Source organism: Myotis brandtii, unplaced genomic scaffold (assembly GCF_000412655.1).
Source record: "Myotis brandtii unplaced genomic scaffold, ASM41265v1 scaffold1133, whole genome shotgun sequence".
In the NCBI taxonomy this organism is placed as follows: domain Eukaryota; kingdom Metazoa; phylum Chordata; class Mammalia; order Chiroptera; family Vespertilionidae; genus Myotis; species Myotis brandtii.
Genome location: NW_005353901.1, coordinates 25,224 through 44,324, shown reverse-complemented (window position 1 = coordinate 44,324; position 19,101 = coordinate 25,224). Strand labels below are relative to the sequence as shown.

At 50.5% G+C, this 19,101-nt stretch overlaps 1 protein-coding gene and 1 pseudogene across 1 annotated transcript in view; one reads left to right on the top strand and one right to left on the bottom strand.

Moving 5' to 3' along the window:
* The first annotated feature begins 79 nt into the window (after positions 1 to 79).
* On the top strand, positions 80 to 2,780 carry LOC102259640 (annotated as a pseudogene).
* A 1,112-nt stretch (positions 2,781 to 3,892) lies between these two features.
* The window catches only part of LOC102258466 (leukocyte immunoglobulin-like receptor subfamily A member 4), a 40,382-nt gene continuing 25,173 nt past the window's right edge, over positions 3,893 to 19,101 (bottom strand). The window contains 5 exon segments of the mRNA XM_014547760.1: positions 3,893 to 4,124; positions 6,611 to 6,916; positions 7,070 to 7,357; positions 9,148 to 9,450; positions 9,708 to 10,004. Coding sequence (XP_014403246.1) covers positions 4,003 to 4,124; positions 6,611 to 6,916; positions 7,070 to 7,357; positions 9,148 to 9,450; positions 9,708 to 10,004 — 1,316 coding nt within the window. The 3' untranslated portion in view covers positions 3,893 to 4,002.

Below are 19,101 nucleotides of genomic sequence, written 5' to 3'. Positions count from 1 at the left end.
GGCTTGCCTTCCATGCACCCTCCCCTTCCTTCCCGCCCCGCCCCTGCCTGCCTGTCCTTCCTTCCCCTCCCCTTGCAGGATGGGGGCATCATGGCTGCCGGCCCAGCTCTCCCTGACACAGTTATCAAGTGGGACCCCTTCATGTGGAAAATGCTACAGAGAGGGTGGTGCGGGCCATCCCTGAGTGTACTGGCTGCTGGTGCTGCTGCTTTCCTGAACATATCAGGCTCCCAGATCTGACAATGGGAAAGGTTTGGGATTTTGCTGACCCAGAAGGCAAAGTTGTCCTGAGCAAACGGGAATTGTTCATTGTTCTGTGTCTTGTGCATGTACCCAGAATCCATTGCAGGTGTCTCTGAGGAACTTGAACCAGACTGTTCCTCCACCAAGACTTCACCACACCCATAGTGCCTTGCTGGGCAGCGCGACCTCTGCATCTGGGTTCGTGGGCTGTAAAATCTGAAGACAAGGCCAGATATGGTGCCATTTTTATTTTTTTAAACCCCGTACTTGGATTTTTGTCGGTATAAAGGGAAACCAGCATCGGTAATGTAGAAGCTGCCTGTGGCTGCCCTTGGAAGCGTTTGGGAGCTGAGTGGTGTTGGCCCTGGTGTGATGCTCACGGAGATGAGTCTTCAGGTGCCATGTGCTTGGTAAAGGGCACATTGGAGCAAGCACCTGTGCCCATGTCCTGGCCTCCAGCCTTGTGCCACCTGCTAAGAGGAAAACGTGGGTTGTATCCCCTGCAGAAAAAGCTGAAGAGGATGACATCTTCCTAGAAACTGATAAGGACATGGATGAGTTTGTGTCTGGATTGGAAGTTTGTGAGATCTTCCTGGAGACAGGGTTAGCTTCTACCTGACTAGCCTACATTTGGGTGCTATGTGACCCGGTGGGAAGCTTTCAAAGGATATGTTTGCCTTGGCTTTTCACTCAGTCAATCAGAAGTTAATGAAGGGCATTGATCCTCTTCACATTTTTACTCCTGAGATGTTTCCACCATCAGAAAGGGCACGTTTAGGAAAAGAGCATCATACTATCCAGTCCTCCTACAGATTTATCTGCTATTAAGGAGCTAGATGCCCTTATTATTGACACCGTTGACCTAAAGAGGGAAATGAATAATGTGCAACAGAACCTTAAGGAGAAAAAAGGTACTCTATTTTTTTAAAAAAATTCTTATCGGAGGACATGGTTAGAGAGAGGGAGACAGAGAAACATGGATGTGAAACAGAAGCATTGATCAGTTGTCTTCTGCATGTACCCTGACCAGGGATTGAATCCACAACCCAGTTGTGTTTCCTGACCTGCTATTGAACCAGCAACCTTTTGGTGCACAGGATAATGCTCAACTAACTGGGCCACTCCAGGTGGGGGAAAGATATATTTTTCGACAGAGAATGGTGAGATTCAGGGTCTTCAGGATGAACTTCAAAGGGCAAATGCTAATCTGCAAAACTACAGGCCCAGGAACAGAAAGGACAGGGTCTTCTTATTGGGTTGGATGAGTCAGAAGCCCAACTGCAGGAGCAACTTGGGGGGTCAGAGGTAAATGCACTGAGGTGGCCCAGCTGGTCACATCCCTGGACACTGAAGAAACTAGTGAAGAGTCGCAGATCTGCACTTCTAAGGAAGAGCTGGCCAAGCTGGGGAAGAGTGGAGTGGCCTACAGCAGGAACAGAAGGATTGGGGTGGAGTGTGGAGTCAGGGAAGGGCCACCTTGGACCTCCTCAGTAGCTCCTGCATAGTTCATAGCAGGAAATCAGTTGAATGCAAATGGATGAAAAGGAAACGGACGGAAAGAGCTGGAAACCCATAGTAATCAATGAAATTGTTGCAGTCACTGATCATCGGAGAGATGCAAAATAAAAAACAGTGAGGTATCATCTCACCTGTCAGAATGTTAATTGTCAACAAATCAACAAACGGCAATTGTCCATGAGGATGTGGAGAAAAGGGAACCCCGGTGCACTGCTGGTGGGAACGCAGACTGATGAAGCCATTATGGAAAACGGTGTGGAGTATATTCTAAGAACCCAGAAACAGCAATCAGAAAGAACATATACACTCCCATGTTCATAAAAGCCCAATTCACAATAGCTAAGATCTGGAAACAGCCCAAGGCCCATCAGTAGATGAGTGAGTAAAAAAGCTGGTACATTTACACCATGGAATGCTATGCAGCTGTAGAAAAGAAGGATTTCTTACCCTTTGAGTCAGCACGGAGGGCCCTGGAGAGTATTATGCTAAGTGAAATAAGCCAGTTAGAGAAAGGTAAGTATCACATGATCTCATTTGTGTGTGGATTCTAAGGAATAATGTAAACTGAAGGATAAAACAGATCCAGAGACATGGAAGTATGGAACAGACTGGAATCTCCAGGGAAGGAGGAGGTGGCTGGGTTGATGAGAAGAAATTAACCGGGTGTGTTATATACATATATGCACAGCTCAGGATCACAAACATTAGTGTGGGGAAGGCAGGTGTGGGGAGTGGTGGCTCCTGAGAAGGGATTGGCGATGCAGCTGCCCAGAGCAAGTTTATCCTGAATCCTACAGTGACAGACACTCCAATGAGGAAGACCCAGTGACTGTAGCATCAAGGTTCCTGGCAGATCCAGGTGCAGGTACAGACTTGGATTTTTTTCCAGTTTGATATTTTTATTGGCAGTGATCCTTACAAGGCCGATCCTTTTGGGGAAATTGGTCTATTTGGAGGTGGTCCTTCAAGGGTTCAGATCCATGTACATTGGACAGCTTTCTCAGGCAATTTTCTCCTGATGCTGTGGTCATGTCTGTTGTTGAGTCTTTCAGTGCAGCCGGCATCAGCAGGGACCGTTTGGTACAAACACTGAGGCACAGTGACCCTATCGCTCCAGGTGGAAGGTTGTAGTTGCAGCTAATGATTGGCCCACAGACCCATTTATCAACATTAACAATGGTGGTAACTATTCCTATATGAAAGGTATGTGTGACCTCCAAGCTGATTGATATAAATGTATAAAACAAATAAATCTGAATCAATTTAAAACCGGTCTGGAAAATTTTTAAAAAGCTACTTAAAATGAACCTCATGCATTACTTAAATAAAATGATGTCATCAATCCAAAATTACTTATTTATTATCAAAATATTAGGACTTCTGCTCAAGATAGCAGAGGAAGTAAAGGAAGTACTGAAATCCTCCCATGACCACAGTGAAATCACAACTAAACTACAGAGCAACCAGCATCCAGAACCACCTGGAATCTGGGTGAATGAAGGTACCAGGTAAGGATACAAAGAAGAAGCCGCATAGAGGTTGTAGGAGGGTGGAGATGTGCAATGGGCTGGACCACGTGGAGCAGGTATCAGGACTATTTTTTTTTACTAAGTTCTTCTTGGTTTAGAATTAATGCCACAGCCCAGCCAGTGTGGCTCAGTGGTTGAACATTGACATATGAGTCAGGAGGTCACTGGATCAAATCCCAGTCAGGGCACATGTCTGCGTGGCGGGCTCCATCCTCAAAAGGGGGAGTGCAGGAGGCAGCTGATGTTTTTTTCTCCTCTATGTTTCTATTGTCTATCCCTCTCCCTTCGTCTCTCTCTAAAATCAAAAAAACATAGTTAAAAAAGTAAAAATGAAGTAAAATAAAATACAATCCCAGGGTTATAAAGATACCACATTTTTGGGGGGATGGATGTGGCCCAGCATGAAGGGGTATATAGATGTGAATCCAAACCAGCCAGGTGGGATGGACCCTCACACACAGGGTGAGAACAGAAGGGCAATGAGGGAGAGTCAGTGAGGACAGGGAGGAAGGGAGAGCAACCCAGGTGGATGGAGGGGGTGTCCTCTACAGGGACATGGCCCACATTCTCCTGAACCCACGTCTTCTCCCCTGCACGTTCTCAGAAGACAGTTTGCCCAATTATGGTCCATATTCTCTTTCAGCACCTCTTGGGGTCATCAGATGGGCTCCAAGGCTCCCCCACTCAGAACGGTGCATTGTTCCCTCTGTGTTCACATCCTGGCTGCATGGAGGGTCCTTCTGGTGTCGTTTCGAGCCAGAAATAGCAACACCCCGAGGACCACCAGGACCAAGCCAGCCACGCCCATCCGGATGAGATTCTCCACTGTGTAGTCTTGAGGATGGGAAAATAAGAATTGTGGGTAAAGAAGTCTCAGAGGTCAGGGCAGACCCAAACCTCCGGGATTCTGGTGACTTCCCTGGGCTCCCACCTCCCCATCAGCATCCCAGTGATGTCTGAACTCTGCACCTGCTCTGAGTCACCTTGTAAGAGCTGTCCCTGAGAACTGAGGATAAGAGAAGATATGATCAAAATTCAGAAATAACTAAGAGCTGGGTGTTCTGTGGTTCAGGCTGAGACTCAAGACCCCATGAGCTTATTCCCCTACAGCTGAGAGATCACACATTCTCAACAGCTGGGGACCCAGGGTCCATGGAGGAGGGTGTGGTGTCAGGGGCTCCTGAATCACAGGAGCATGAAGGGGTGAAAGTCTGGGCTGGGTCTCCTTCACCCCGCCCTGCCCAGGCCATTCCTCCCTGGGATCCGCATTTTCATCCTCATTGGAAATTGTTCATCTATTGGTTCTTCTATTTACTCATTTATTTATTTATTTATTTATTTATTTATTAAATACTAGAGGCCTAGGGCACAAAATTTGTGCACAGGTAGGGTCCCTAGGCCTGGGTTAGCGATCCGGGCCGATCTGTGGATCGACTGGTGGGGCGATAAGGGAGCCCCCACTGACACCTCTCTTGCCCGGCCTGTGGCTTGTGGCCTAGGGGCATCTCCTGCATTTAGCATCTGCCTCCTGGTGGTCAGTGCGCATCATAGCGACGGTGGTTCCTCAGGTCATTCCGCCGTTTGGTCAATTTGCATATTAGGCTTCTATTATATAGGATATTTTTATTGATATCAGAGGAAGGGAGAAGGGGAGATAGACAGAAACATCAATGATGAGAGAGAATCATTGATTGGCTGCCTCCTGCATACCCCTATGGGGACTGAGCCTGCAATCCGGGCATGTGCCCTTGGTGAAAATAGAACCTGTGACCTTTCAGTCCATAGGCCAATGCTCTCTATCCTGTGAGCTAAACCAGCTAGGGTTTAACTCCTTTAATCTACAATTATGCAAGTGAATACCTACAGTGGTGGATATATTTACCAAATGGGAAATGTGGGCATATGGATGCTAATGGTGTGAGCTTTTGCTTTATCTCAAAGTACAACAGAGGTCGTAACCAAGGACGACAACACTTCTGGCTCAAACTTTAAGTCACAGAGAAAATCCCCCCTAATTTCATTATTGAGTGAGCACCAAAGTAGGAAATCATGTAAATGTTACCCTATTTTGATATAAAACCTGAGATATAAACAAAATTATTGACCTCTCCTCAGTACAGTGATCCATGCAATAACTAAACATCAGCTCCACAACTCAGAAAATGCTCATGGACGATCAGCGTCACTCAGTTGGGTTAATATCCAAATGGTGACACCAAGAAGCCTTTGTAATGTGTGTCATGTGGTTAAAGGTCAGAGAAAAGATAATTATGGAGGGATGTGCATCTGTCAGGCAAAGAGAGCATTCCTAGTAAAACTTAATGAAAGAGAAGAACAGATTGCAACAGAGCGGCCAATAGTGCTTTCAATATAAAATGCAAATTTGTAAATGGATTTGCCTTGACATAACATTGGGTGTAAATTAAGCTGTTTTCCGGAGGGGAAGCTGTGGGCCATTTTGGTCCATCATTCCATCCTAATTGACGTGGAGTGAGAAAAATAGTTATGCCATTGGGAATAAAGAAGTGACCTTTTCTTTGACTGCTGGGTATTATTTATAATAATAAAAGCATAATATGCTAATTAGGCCAGACGTCCTTCCTGATGACCTTCCCAACGAAGCCGGGGCTGGGAGGGCCCGGGTCCCGGGTGCTTGCTGGTGGCCAGAGGAAGGCCTACTCTTGCATGAATTTTGTGCATCGGGCCTCTTGTAATTTTATATCAGAGGGATCAACTGAAAAACAATCTACAGGGAGAGAATCTTTGGGAGGCTAACAGGTCATGATATAAGTATGTCCACACAATAGCTTTCCTATGTGCACTTACTACCATTTAGAAAATCTACAGGAATTACACCACTTACTCACAAATTACAATATTAGTTGTGAAATTCTCTAAGTAGGCTGTACATTGACTCAATTTTACAAATAGCCATTACATGCTTCTGAAGTTCATTCATAAAGCTCATTTGAAAATGTGTGTGATAAGAAGACTTTATATAAACAAGAAGTTGTTCTCCATAACAAATGTCTGGATTTCATCTCCTTCCAATGACAATAGGAATGGAATATTTATATTTCAATTCAGACTCAATATAATGTAAGTGAAATTGTGAGCTTATAGATTGAAGTATTGCCTGAAAATTCTCGAAAAAGAGCCACAATAGACCTGTGTGCACAGAAACACTGAGCAGAGGTGAATGCATAGAGTCTGGGCAGGAGGCCCCTGACCCCCATGACCCCATGGCCTCAGTGGAGACACAGCACAGTCATTTTGGGCCCAGGGGAAAAAAAGGGGATGCATCCAGGCCTGTCCCTCACCTGTGACCTCGATGTGCAGAGGGTCACTGGGCTGTGACCACACGTTGGGGTAGGAGCTGGAAGAACCGTAGCATCTGTAGGTCCCCCCATGGGAGGGGCTCACGGGGCCCAGAGGGAAGATGGCCTGCCACTTCTCAGCATGCATCCTTGGTTCTGCTTCCATGCGTTGGGGCGGGTCAGCCCCTCCCTCCTTCAGCAGATGGAAAGGGCCCCATGTGAGGTTAGAGGTACAGGAGAGGGACACGGTCTTTCCCGAGGCCACCACAGGGCTTGGCTGGGCTGAGAGGGAGGGTGCACCATACTCTCCTGAGGGAGGAGAAAGGGTCTGTGTTAAAGGGACCGTCACCCTCACGCCCCAGGTGTGTTCTGTGAGGGATGAGATCCCCTGAGGCCACACTGTACTCCCTCTGCCTGTGACCTGGAGCCCACAGTGGGGAGGGGACCCGGTTTCTTTCTTACCTGTCACCACCAGGAGCAGGGGGTCACTGCGCTCTGAGAGTATGTCCCCAGTGGTGTAATATGCACACTGGTACTGCCCTGCATGGGATGGGGTTGTGGCTTCAATGAGGAAACCGGCCTTGTTGCTGGAGTCCTGTGGGATCCTGGTTTCCAAGGGCTCAGAGCCCCTCTCTTTATACAGAACGTAGGCACTAGCTTGCAGAGACCCCTCACACCAGATGGTCACAGAGCTCCCCTTGGTGACGATGGGGCCTGGGTCAGCCCAGATGGAGGGTTTGGGGACGTCTCCTGGAAAGGAATCAGACATGAAAGACCTGGCTGCCTGTCTTCCCTTCATGACGAATGATTGAGCCAGTGATGCCATCTAATGAGCACCTACTGTGTGCGAGGCACATGCTGGGGTCTGTCACTCATCTCCTCTCACCTCAAAGCAGTCATGCACCAGGGACTGCTGACCCCATCACTCTCTTCACTGAGGATCAGAGAGGTTAATCATGTGCCCCACGTCACCCAGCCTGGACGGGGCGGGGCTGGGACTGGAACCCAGGACTGTGGGTTCCCTGTCCTGTCCTCACGATGCCTCCCAGGGGGACACCAGCTTCATGCTCTGGGCTCCTCCTCTGCAGGCACCTGTCCACGTCTCATCTGGAGCTGAGGGCCCTTCCTCATTGCCCGCCCCCAGAACAGCAGGGATATTGAGGGGCAGGGTGAGGTGTGGACTGTGAGTCTCCCCGGGGTCCATCTCCACCCTGCAGGCCCTGATGCCCCCTTGGGAAGGTCGGGCTGGGCTGGGCTCTGCCTTCCTGAGCTCTGTGAGGCCCTCATGTCACCTCACCTCCCAGCAGCCTGTGAGCAGGATGGGACCAGGGATGAGCAGACAGGAACCCGACACTCAGAGGAGAGAAGGGGCCGCCCAGCCCCACAGCAGGAGCAGCAGAGCCAGGAGCTGAACCAGGGCTGATCCACCCTGTTCCCTCCTCTGAGCTGAGCCTGAGCTGAGGGGTAGGACTGGGTGCCCGGACCCTTGTCCTGCCTGTCCCTCCCTGTACAGTGTCACCGTTACTGAGACGGAGGGGACAGACCCTATTACATCATGATCTGGGGGCTTCCCTGTGAAGCCCTTCTCCCAGGAGGTCAGGGCCAGAACCGACAGGAAATCTAAGCTCTGGACAAGGATCCTCTCCTTTTACACTTGGAGACACTGAGGCACAGGCAGGGGAAGGGTGAGTTTAAGTGAGTGTCTCCACAGGTGCCTGAACCCCTGCATGTCTCAGCCGCTGTCCCTCATGGAGGCACCCACCACCTCCCCACAGAGCCCCTCACTTACCCCTCTGGGGGCCTGACTCCATGGGGTGGGGGGAAGCCCATGATCCTCAGAGCCTCCTTGGATCAGGATTACAGGAGAGGCTGTCTTCTCCCCATTAGAGAACAGCTCCCCCTCCCCCAGCTGGGCCCCACATCTCCCTCAGCCATGACCTCCCTACCTGTCCCCTCACTTACTCCTCGGCAAGCCTGACTGTGTGGTGGGGGAGGGGTGAAACCTACAGCCCCTGGAACTCCATGGTTCCCTGAAATCTCTCCCCAACTCCCACCCCCCTCGGACACAAGCCTGTTCTTAAGTTTCCGGGGCGTGGGGGAGAGGGGGGGGGCATTAGATCCTCTAAGAGACTCCGAACTGCTCTGGGATGGTCAGTGCTTTCTCTAAGCAAATGGGACCCAGTGGTTCATCAGCTGTGGACATGGGCCCGGTGTGTGTGTGTGTGGGGGGGGGGGGTTGGGGTCCTAGAGGTTCCTGGGAAGGAGGGCAGAAGGGGGTGAGGGTCTGGGGTGGATCCTAGAGTCTCTACCTCTCTCAACTCCTCCTGCATCTGCCCTGTGGCCTCTGAGACCCTCCCACTGTCCACAGGCACCATCTGGACCAGGTGAGGGGCAGGGTAAGAGAGGGATTGCGGGGGGGGGGTGTCTCTGAGGGGCAGAAATCCTCTGGCTGACCATCCCTAGAGACCCCTTTAGCCCATGATTGTTCTGGGGACAGGACCCTGAGCTGACAGCTCAGCAGACAGGGTCAGGGGCCTCACCTGAGACGAGGAGCTCCAGGGGCTCACTGGGGAGTGACAGCAGGAAGGGGATGGAGCTGCGTGAGCTGTAGCACCTGTAGCTGCCCCCGTGGGCTGAGGTCACAGGACTCATGGAGAACTCTGCCTGGAACTGCTGAGCTGGATGCTCTGATCTCAGATGCCAGGGAGGATTGGCTGTCCCCTCCTTGGACAGAAGGAACGTGTCCCTCGGGCTCTGTGACTGACACCTCAGGGTCACGTTCTCCCCTGAGGCCACCCTGGGGCCTGGCTGCACCGAGAGGGAGGGTCTGTCAGGCAGCCATCCTAGAGAGAAGGAGGGAGGGTGAGGGCTGCCTGCCCACCTTGTTCTGACCTGAGAGTCATCAGGCCTCTCTCTGAGGACCCTCCTCTGTGTCTGTCTCTGTTTCTCTGAGCCTCCCCCTCTCCCCTCCCACTCCCGGCCTCTCTCTGTCTCTCTCCCTCACTGGGGCCCTGCACTGTCATACTGGTCTCCCCACCTGAGACCCCCAGCATGGCCTGTGCAGAGTCTGGGTCCCTGTCTGAACCCACTGGCCCCTCACCTGCCACCAGGATGTCCAGGGGGTCACTGGGGGCCGACCACTCAGAGGAGAGGTTGTATCCACCATAGCATCTGTACCTGCCCCCGTGGGAGCTGCTCACAGTGTCCAGGGGGAAGTGGGTCTGAGAGAGCCCAGCCTGGGACTGCAGGACAAGGCTCTGGGGGAGGTCCCGTCCCCCCTCCTTGTGCAGAGCGAATCTGTCATAGCCGACATCAGAGCGACACTGGAGGGTCAGGTTCTGTCCAGATGCCACAATGGGGCCCTGCTGGCTCAGGAGGGAGGGCTTCCCAGACTCACCTGGGGAGACAGACATGAGTGACAGGGGCTGCTCCTCCCATAAACCCCTTCTCCTGGCCCCCAGGTCTCACTGTCTCTCTGTGTCTCTGGGCCAGGAGCCCCGGTGATCCCCTAACCCAGCCCTCTCACATGGCATTCCCTTACAGAAAAGATGCCAATAATGTGTCTCGTGCCTCAATCCATGGATGGGGAAATAATGGGACTCACCTGGGACCAGCAGCTCCAGGGGGTCACTGGGTGGTGACCACACCTGTGGGCTGTTCCTGTAACAGCCATAGCATCTGAATGTCTCCCTGTGGCTGGGGGTCACGGGGCCCACAGGGAACAGAGCCTGGGACTGCCCACTGGGCTGTGGCTGTGAGTCCAGGGTCCAGGAGAGCCTGTGATCTCCTTCCTTAGTCAGAATGAACCTGGCAAATCCCTGCCATGAGCCACACTGGAGGGTCACGTTCCCTCCTGAGGTCACGACAGGGCTTGGCAGGGCTGAGAGCCTGGGTTTGCTGTAGGATCCTAGGAGAGGAGGGGGCAGCGTGTTAAATGGGCTCACACCTCCCTCACGTCCCCCAAGGCTGGGCTGTGAGAGGGAGACACCCTGAGAGCAGAAACCCTTCCTGAGGGCAGGGCCTGAGGCTGGGACCCCTGAGTGTCCTCTCACCTGTGGTCACCACCAGCTCCAGGGGGTCACTGTGCTCTGACCAGCCAGCAGGGCTGCGATACTGACAGCGATAATCTCCTGCATCACGCTCTGTCATGTGTGTGATGGAGAACTTGGCCTTGTCCCTGGGCTCCTGTGGCTTCTGTGTTTTCCATGGTGCTGGGCTTCGGTCTTTCTCCAGATGGTACTCCTCAGCCCCTGGGATCCCCTGACACCAGATGTTCACGGGGCTCCACAAGGGGATCACAGGGCCTGGCTCAGCCCAGAGGGTGGGCTTGGGGAGGGACCCTGGAATAAATCAGAGGCTGGGTCACAGGACATTACCACCCCTGGTCCCAGCTCTCAGTCCCAGATGCCCCCTGTCTGTTAGACAGATCCTGCTCCTGCTGCCTGGAGGGTGGCCCTTGTCTCCTGTGATGATTGTGACCTGGGAAACCTGGGGACAGACTCACCTGCCTGCACTGGGGTCCTGAGGCCCACACTCAGCCCTGGAAGAGAGTCCCTGTGAGAGATTTGCCCTGAACCCTGAGCAGCACCCTCTTCCCCATGAGCCTTCTGAGTCCTGGGGTCCTGACAGACCAGGGTCCCCTCCCCCCTCCCTTCTCACCGAGGCAGAGCAGGGCCCTGAGGGTGGGGGTCATGGCTTCTTCTCCCTGTGGCCTCAGCTGAGCAGATGGAGGCCACGGGGCCAGCGGGATTGACACGCAGACACACGGGTGGTGGTCACTTGGAGTCCAGTACTTCCTGGCCCAGGGTTGTCACATCAGAAGCCTGTAGGGGAGGGCACAGCCTCGCTCTAGGAGCCCAGCTCTCATTTTCATGGTGAAGCAGGAAATAGACCTGGTGCCTCCTGAGACTCCCATGCATGTGAGGTGATCCAGGGCACGTCCTTCCCTGTCTGAGCCTCCCCCACGGGGTCTCCTTCCTCCTCAGCTTGTCCATCAGCACCTCCCTGGGGTCCTCACCATGGACAGTGCCACCCGGGCCTGGAGATGCTTCAGGAAGTCTTGGGTCCCTGTGGCCTGCAGAGCTCAGATCACAGGGACATGTTCACCCTCCAACTGTGCAGCTCAGGGCGATGTCCCTGTGACAAGGAGCACTGAGGGAAATGCAGAGAAATAAGGGAAGGAAACAGGTCCCTTCTGTGGCCCCAGAGTGTGGTTCTCTTCCTATCCCAGCCCCTGGTCACTCCCCTTTCTTGCAACAGCATCCACCCCATCAGGGCGGGATCTCGCCTCTGAGTCACTCTCCCCTCAGTTCCTTGTTCCTCAGGAAGATCTCTTCTCCTCGTCGTGGGCCCCTGTCTTCACAGTCAGTGACCATACGTGTGTTATTGCTCTGGTTTGGGGACCAAAACTGATCTCATTTATTTATTTACTTTTTATTTTAAAAATATATTAATTATGGAATTCAGAGAGGAAGGAAAGTGAGTGAGATATAGAAACATCCACGAGGAGAGAGAATCACTGACCGGCTGCCTCCTACACACTCCATATGGGGGATTGAGCCCGAAATCTGGGCTTATGCCCTGACTAAGAATTGAAATTCAACCTCCTGGATCATACATAGATTAACACGCAACCACTGAGACACACCAGCTGGGCTTATTCTTATTTAAATAGTCCTCCATTGTCCTTTAGGTGTGTGACCTTCACCCTCAATATACAACCTCTTGGGTCTCAGTTTCCTCTCATGCAGCACATCATTAAGAACGGAACTCCTTAGAGTGGTTGTGGGGTCTGTGCTGTGGGGACCTGGAGGGAGCCATCCTGTTTTATTTCCACACCTGACTAAGCCCTGTGAGGTGAGCCCTGAGCGGTGTTGTTCAGAACTCCGCAGGAATTGGATGATTCCTATACCCACACGTACAAATCCCCATCTGCTCCTGATACTGAGAAAGGCTATGCACACTGTTCCTGAAACATGTGGCCATCCTCAATGCCCAAAAGGGAACTGCAAGTTCCCCAGATGGAGAGGGAAGCAGAACAGATAACAGGGGCCAACCTTGAGTGGCTACTCTGCCTGGGTGCAGCCAGAAGTCATCCGTGTGGAGCTTCCCAGACAATGGGGGCCAACCTTGAGTGGCTACTGTGCCTGGGCACTGCCAGAAGTCATCAGTGTGGAGCTTCCCACCTCCGTGTGGACAAGAGAGGGACCCAGGGTGGCCACACACAGGGAGGGGAATGGACTCAGGGTGAAATTTGGAGCAGGGTTGCCCCTCCACATGCTTTGGATATGGGCACTGGGGTCTCTCTGACAACAGACCCTGCCCATGGTCAGCACTGAGCCCTGTCCTCTGTGTGTGTGTGGAAATGGATTCAATCCATTCTAGCCGGGCGTGGGCATCTGTCCAGGTGTGAGTGTGAGACTCACCTTTGGCGTGGGCTCTGCTGGGCACATCACAGTCAGATGCTAACTTAGGGAGAGAGGGTGCCACAGGGCAGGGCAGATCCCACTACCCACCTCTTTGCAGGACAGCCCTGAGAGGGACTCTCTGTGGAGAAGCAGGTGTGTGGGAGGGGACTGTCCAATAGGAATGGACAGGAAAGGGAAATCCCCGGGTGTGAGAGGAGGCAAGGGTTTGCCTTTCATGATCCTGCCCCTTTCTCTCCACTCCACCTCTGCCTGACTGTCCTTCCTTCCCCTCCCCTGCAGGATGGGGGCACCATGGCTGTGCCGGCCCAGCTCTCCCTGACACAGTCATCAAGTGGGACCCCTTCATGTGGAAAATGCTGCAGACAGGGCAGTGCGGGCCATCCCTGAGGGTAGTGGCTGCTGATGCTGCTGCTTTCCTGAACATATCAGGCTCCCAGATCTGACAATGGGAAAGGTTTGGGCTTTTGCTGACCCAGAAGGCAAAGGTGTCCTGAGCAAAGGGGACTTATTCATTGGTCTGTGCCTTGTGCATGTACCCAGAATGCATTGCAGGTGTCTCTGAGGAGCTTAAAGCTTGCTTTTCTGCAACACGATTTCAGGACACACGAAGTCCCTTGCTGGACAGCGAGAACTCTGCATCGGGGCTCCTGTGGGCTGTAAAATCTGAAGACAAGGCCAAACATGGCGCCATTTTTGATCATTTTAAGCCCGTACGTGGATTTCTGTCTGTGATAAAGGGAAACCAGCGTCACTCACCTCGACGCTGCATGTGGCTGCCCTTGGAAGCGTTTGGGAGCTGAGTGGTGTTGGCCCTGGTGCGAAGCTCATGAAGATGAGTCTGCAGGTGCCATGTGCTTGGTAAAGGGCACATTGGAGCAAGCACTGCCCATGTCGTCCTGGCCTCCAGCCTTGTGCCACCTGCTAAGAGGAAAACGTGGGCTGTATCCCCTGCAGAAAAAGCTAAAGAGGATGGCATCATCCTGGAAACTGATGAGGACACGGATGAGTTTGTGTCTGGATTGGAAGTTTGTGAGATCTTCCTGGAGACAGGGTTAGCTTCTACCTGACTAGCCTACCTTTGGGTGCTGTGTCACCCTGTGGGAAGCTTTCAAATGGTATGTTTGTCTTGGCTTTTCACTCAGTCAATCAGAAATTAATAAAGTTCATTTATTCTTCTAATTTTTTACTGCTGAGATGCTTCCACCACCAGACAGGTCCCATTTACAAAAGAGCATCATAGGATCCAGTCTTTCTACAGATTTCTCTGCTATTAAGGAGCTAGATGCCCTTAATAATGACACCATTGACCTAAAGAGGGACAAGAATAATGTGCAGGAGGACCTTAAGGAGAAAGACGGTGCTCTATTTTTAAAAAATTCTCACCTGAGGACATGCTTAGAGAGAAGGTGGAGAGAGGAAGACAGAGAAACATGGATGTGAAAGAGAAGAATTGATCATTTGCCTTCTGCAGGTGCCCCAACCAGACTAAACCCTCAAGTCAGATGTGTGTCCTGACCTGGAGTTAAACCAACAACCTTTCAGTGCACAGGATAATGCTCCACCAACTGGGCCACTCCAGGTGGGTGAAAGATATACTCTTCAACAGAGAACGGTGAGGTTGAGGATCTTCAGGATGAACTTCAAAGGCAAATGCTAATCTGCAAAGACTTCAGGCCCAGAAACAGCAAGGACAGGGTCTCCTTAATGGTCTGGATGAGTAGGAAGCCCAGGTGCAGGAGCAACTCAGGAAAGTCAGCCTAATACACTGAGGAGGCCCAGCTGCTCACATCCCTGGAAGCTGAAGGAACTAGCCAAGAGTCGCTGATCTCCACTTCTGAGGAAGAGCTGGCCATGCTATAGGAAGGAGTGGAGTGGCCTTAGCAGGAACAGCAGGATTGGGGGAGAGTGTGGAGTCAGGGAAGGGTCAGCTGGGACCTCTTCAGGGTCAACTGCAGGGTTCACAGCAGGAAATCAGTTCAATGCAAACGAAATCAGATGAAAATGATAGAGCTGGAAGCCCCTTGTAATCAATAAAATTGGTGCAGTCACTGATTCTCAGAGAGATGCAAATTCAAATGACAATGAGGTATCATCTTACCTGTCAGAAGGGAAGCATCAACCTATCAACAATGGAAAAGTGATGGTAAGGATGTGAAGAAGAGGGAGTCCTAGTCCATGCCTGGGAATGCAGACTGGTGCAGCCACTGTGGAAAACAGTACGGAGTTTCCTCAAAAAATTAAAAGTGTAACTTCCATTTGACCCAGTGATGCCACTTCTAGGAATACATCCTAAGGAACCCTAAACACTAATCTGAAAGAACATATATACCCGTTTGTTCATAGCAGCATAATTTTCTAAGATCTGGAAACAGCCCAACTGCCCTTTAGTATATGAATTGATAAAAAATAGCTGTGGTACATTGACACCATGGAATACTATGCAGCTGTAAAATAGAAGGATCTCTTGCCCTTTGAGACAGCATGGAGGGACCTGGAGTGTATTGAGATAGCATGGAGGGACTTCGAGGCAAACAAGCCAGTGAGAGAAAGAGAAGTATCACATGATCTCACTCATATATAGAACCTAATGAACAAAATAAACTGATGAATAAAAGAGATTCAGAAACATAGGCGCATAAAACAGACTGATGAATCTCAGAGGAAAGGCTGGGGTGAGTGGATGAGTGGGGAGAGATTAACAGGGGAAGTTATATTCATATAGGCACAGCCCATGGGCACAGACAATAGTGTGGTAAAGGCCTGGGAAGGGCAGTTGTGGGGTGGAAGGGGTCAGTGGGGAAAAAACGGGGACAACTCTAATACTTTCAACAATAAGGATACAGTTTTTAAAAAAAGAAATTGGTGCAGCAGCCCACACAGCATCCTTGTAAATGGTGCTAGACTCCAGAGATGGTGCTAGCAGCTAGAGATTATTGCAGCCTCAGCACAGGCAGCAGAGCAACAGCCAACTGAATGTGCACAGAAGGCCTGAGCAGCCTGGAGTCTGAGCAAGAACTGCTCTGACATGCTGCCTCCTGGGAATGGAGTGGGGACTGATGGGAATGGAGTAATGGCTGATGGGAATGGAGTGGGGACTGATGGGAATGTAGTGATGGCTGATGGGAATGGAGTGGGGACTGATGGGAATGTAGTGATGGCTGATGGGAATGGAGTGGGGACTGATGGGAATGGTGTGATGGCTGATGGGAATGGAGTGGGGACTGCAGCTGCCAATAAAATATTTGTTTTGATGTAACAGTGACAGACACTCAAATGAGGAAGAGCCATCAACTGTAGAATCAAGGTCACTGGCAGATCCAGGTGCAGATACAGACTTGGATTTGTTTCCAGTTTGGTATTTTTGTTGGCAGGGATCCTTTCAAGGATGACTATTTTGGGGGAAATTGGTCTATTTGGAGGTGATCCTTCAAGGGTTCAGATCCATGTACATGGGACAGCTTTCTCAAGCAATCTTCTGATGCTGTGACCACGTCTGTTGTTGAGCCTTTCAGTGCAGCCGGCATCAGCAATGACCTTTTGGTAGAAACACTGAGGCACAGTAATCCTATCGCTCCAGGTGGAACAGTTGTAGTTGCAGCTAGTGACTGGCCCACAGACCCGTTTACCAATATTAACAATGGTGGTAACTATTCCTACTGGAAATGCATGTATAACCTCAAAACTGATTGATGTAAATGCATAAAGCAAATAAATCTGAATCAATTTAAAACTGGTCTGGAAAAATTTTAAAAAGCTACTTAAAACAAACCTATGCATTACTTAAATGAAATGATGCCAACAATTCAAAATTACTTATTTATTATCAAAATATTACAACTTCTTCTCAAGATAGCAGAGGAAGTAAAGGAAGTACTTAAATCCTCCCAAAACCACAGCGAAATTACAACTAAACTACAGAGCAAGCATCATTCAGAACCACATGAAATCTAGGTGAACAGCAGGTCCCAGGTAAGGATACAAAGGAGAAGCACCGATCCAGGTTCAGCCATGTAATGTGTGGATGATCAAATAAATTTGTAATCCATCACCAAAAAAAAAGAAGTCCCATGGAGATGGTAGGAGGGTGGAGATGTGCAATAGTCTGGACCACGTGGAGCAGGTATCAGGACATTTTTTTACTTTGTTCTTCTTGGTTTAAAAATAATCCCACAGCCCAGCCAATGTTGCTCAGTGGTTGAACATCGACCTATGAACCAGGATGTCACTGGTTCGAATCCAGCTCAGGGCACATGCCTAGGCTGCAGGCTCCATCCCCAAAAGGGGGCATGCAGGAGGCAACTGATGTTTATCTCTCCTCAATGTTTCTATCTCTCTATCCCTCTCCCTTCCTCTCTCTCAAAAGTCAATAAAAATAAAATAAAAAAACAAACCCAGGTTATGAAGATACCACATTTTGTTGGGATGGATGTGGCCCAGCATGAAGGGGTGTATAGATGTGAATCCCAACGAGCCATGTGGGACAGACTCTCATGTCACAGGGTGAGAACAGAAGGGCAGTGGAGGACAGTGAGTGAGGACAGGAAGGGAGGGACAGCACCCCAGGTGGATGGAGGAAGACATGACCCACGTTCTCCTGCACCCAAACCTCATCTACCACGTCTTCTCCCCTGGACGTTCTCAGCAGACAGTTTCCCCAATTATGGTCCACATTCTCTTTCAGCACCTCCTGGGGTCATCAGATGGGCTCCAAGTCTCTCCGACTCTGATCGGTTGTCCCCTCTGTGTTCACATCCTGGCTGCCTCGAGGGTCCTTCTGTAGTCGTTTCGAGACTGAAATAGTGCCACCCCGAAGAGCACCAGGAACAAGCCAGCCACGCCCATCCCAACGAGAATCGGCACTGGGTCTTGGGGTTTGGAGGCTGGAAAATGTGCATGCAAAGGTCACAGAGGTCAGGGCAGAACCCAAATCTCCAGGATTCTGTGTCAACCCTGGTTCCAACCTCCCCTTTACTTCAGCGTCCCTGTGATATCTGAACTCAGCACCTGCTGAGTCACCTTGACAAGAGTTAGATGTGCCCAAGAACTGAGGGTGAGGGGAGAAATGGTCCCAATTGAGAAATAACTAAGAGCTGTGTGTTCTGTGTTCAGCCTGAGACTCAAGACCCCATGAGCTTATTCCCCTACAGCTAAGTCATCCCAGGTTCTCAACAGCTGGGGACCCAGGGTCTGTGGAGGAGGGGTTGGTATCAGGGATTCCTGAATCTCATGAGCATGAAGGAGTGAAAGTCTGGGCTGTGTCTCCTTCACCCCACCCTGCCCAGGCCCCTCCTCTGGGGTCGGCATTTTCATCCTCACCTGGAATTGTTCATTTATTGATTCTTTCATTAACTCATTTATTTATATATTAAATATATTTTTATTGATTTCAGAGAGGAAGGGAGAGGGAGGGATAGATAGAAACATCAATGATGAGAGAGAATCATTGATTGGCTGCCTCCTGCACATTCCCTTCAGGGGACTGAGCCTGCAACCTGGACATGTGCCCTTGACCAGAATCAATCCTGGGGCCCTTCAGTCCATAGGCTGGCGTTCTATTCACTGAGCCAAACCAGATAAGATTTAGTTCATTCATTATACAATTATACAAATGAATACCTACAGTGGTAGATATATTTACTAGATGAGAAATGTGGGCATATGGATGCTAATGGTGTGAGCTTTTGCTTTATCTCAAAGTACAAACAAAGGTCATAACCAAGGAGGTCCACACTTCTGGCTCAAAGTTAAGTCACAGAGAAAACTCCCCTAATTTCATTATTTAGTGAGCACCCAAAGTAGGAAATCATGTCAACCTGTTACCCTATTTGCTATAAAACCCGAGATATAAACAAAATTATTGACATCTCCTCAGTACACTGATCCATGCAATAACTCTAAATGTCAGCTCCACTATTCAGATATACACATGGATGATTCCTGTTGCTCAGTTGGGTTACTATCCAAGTGGGTGAATCTAAGAAGCCTTTGTAATGTGTGTCATGTGGTTAAAAGTCAGAGAAAAGATAATTATGGAGGTGGGTGTATCTGTCAGGGAAAGAAAGCCTT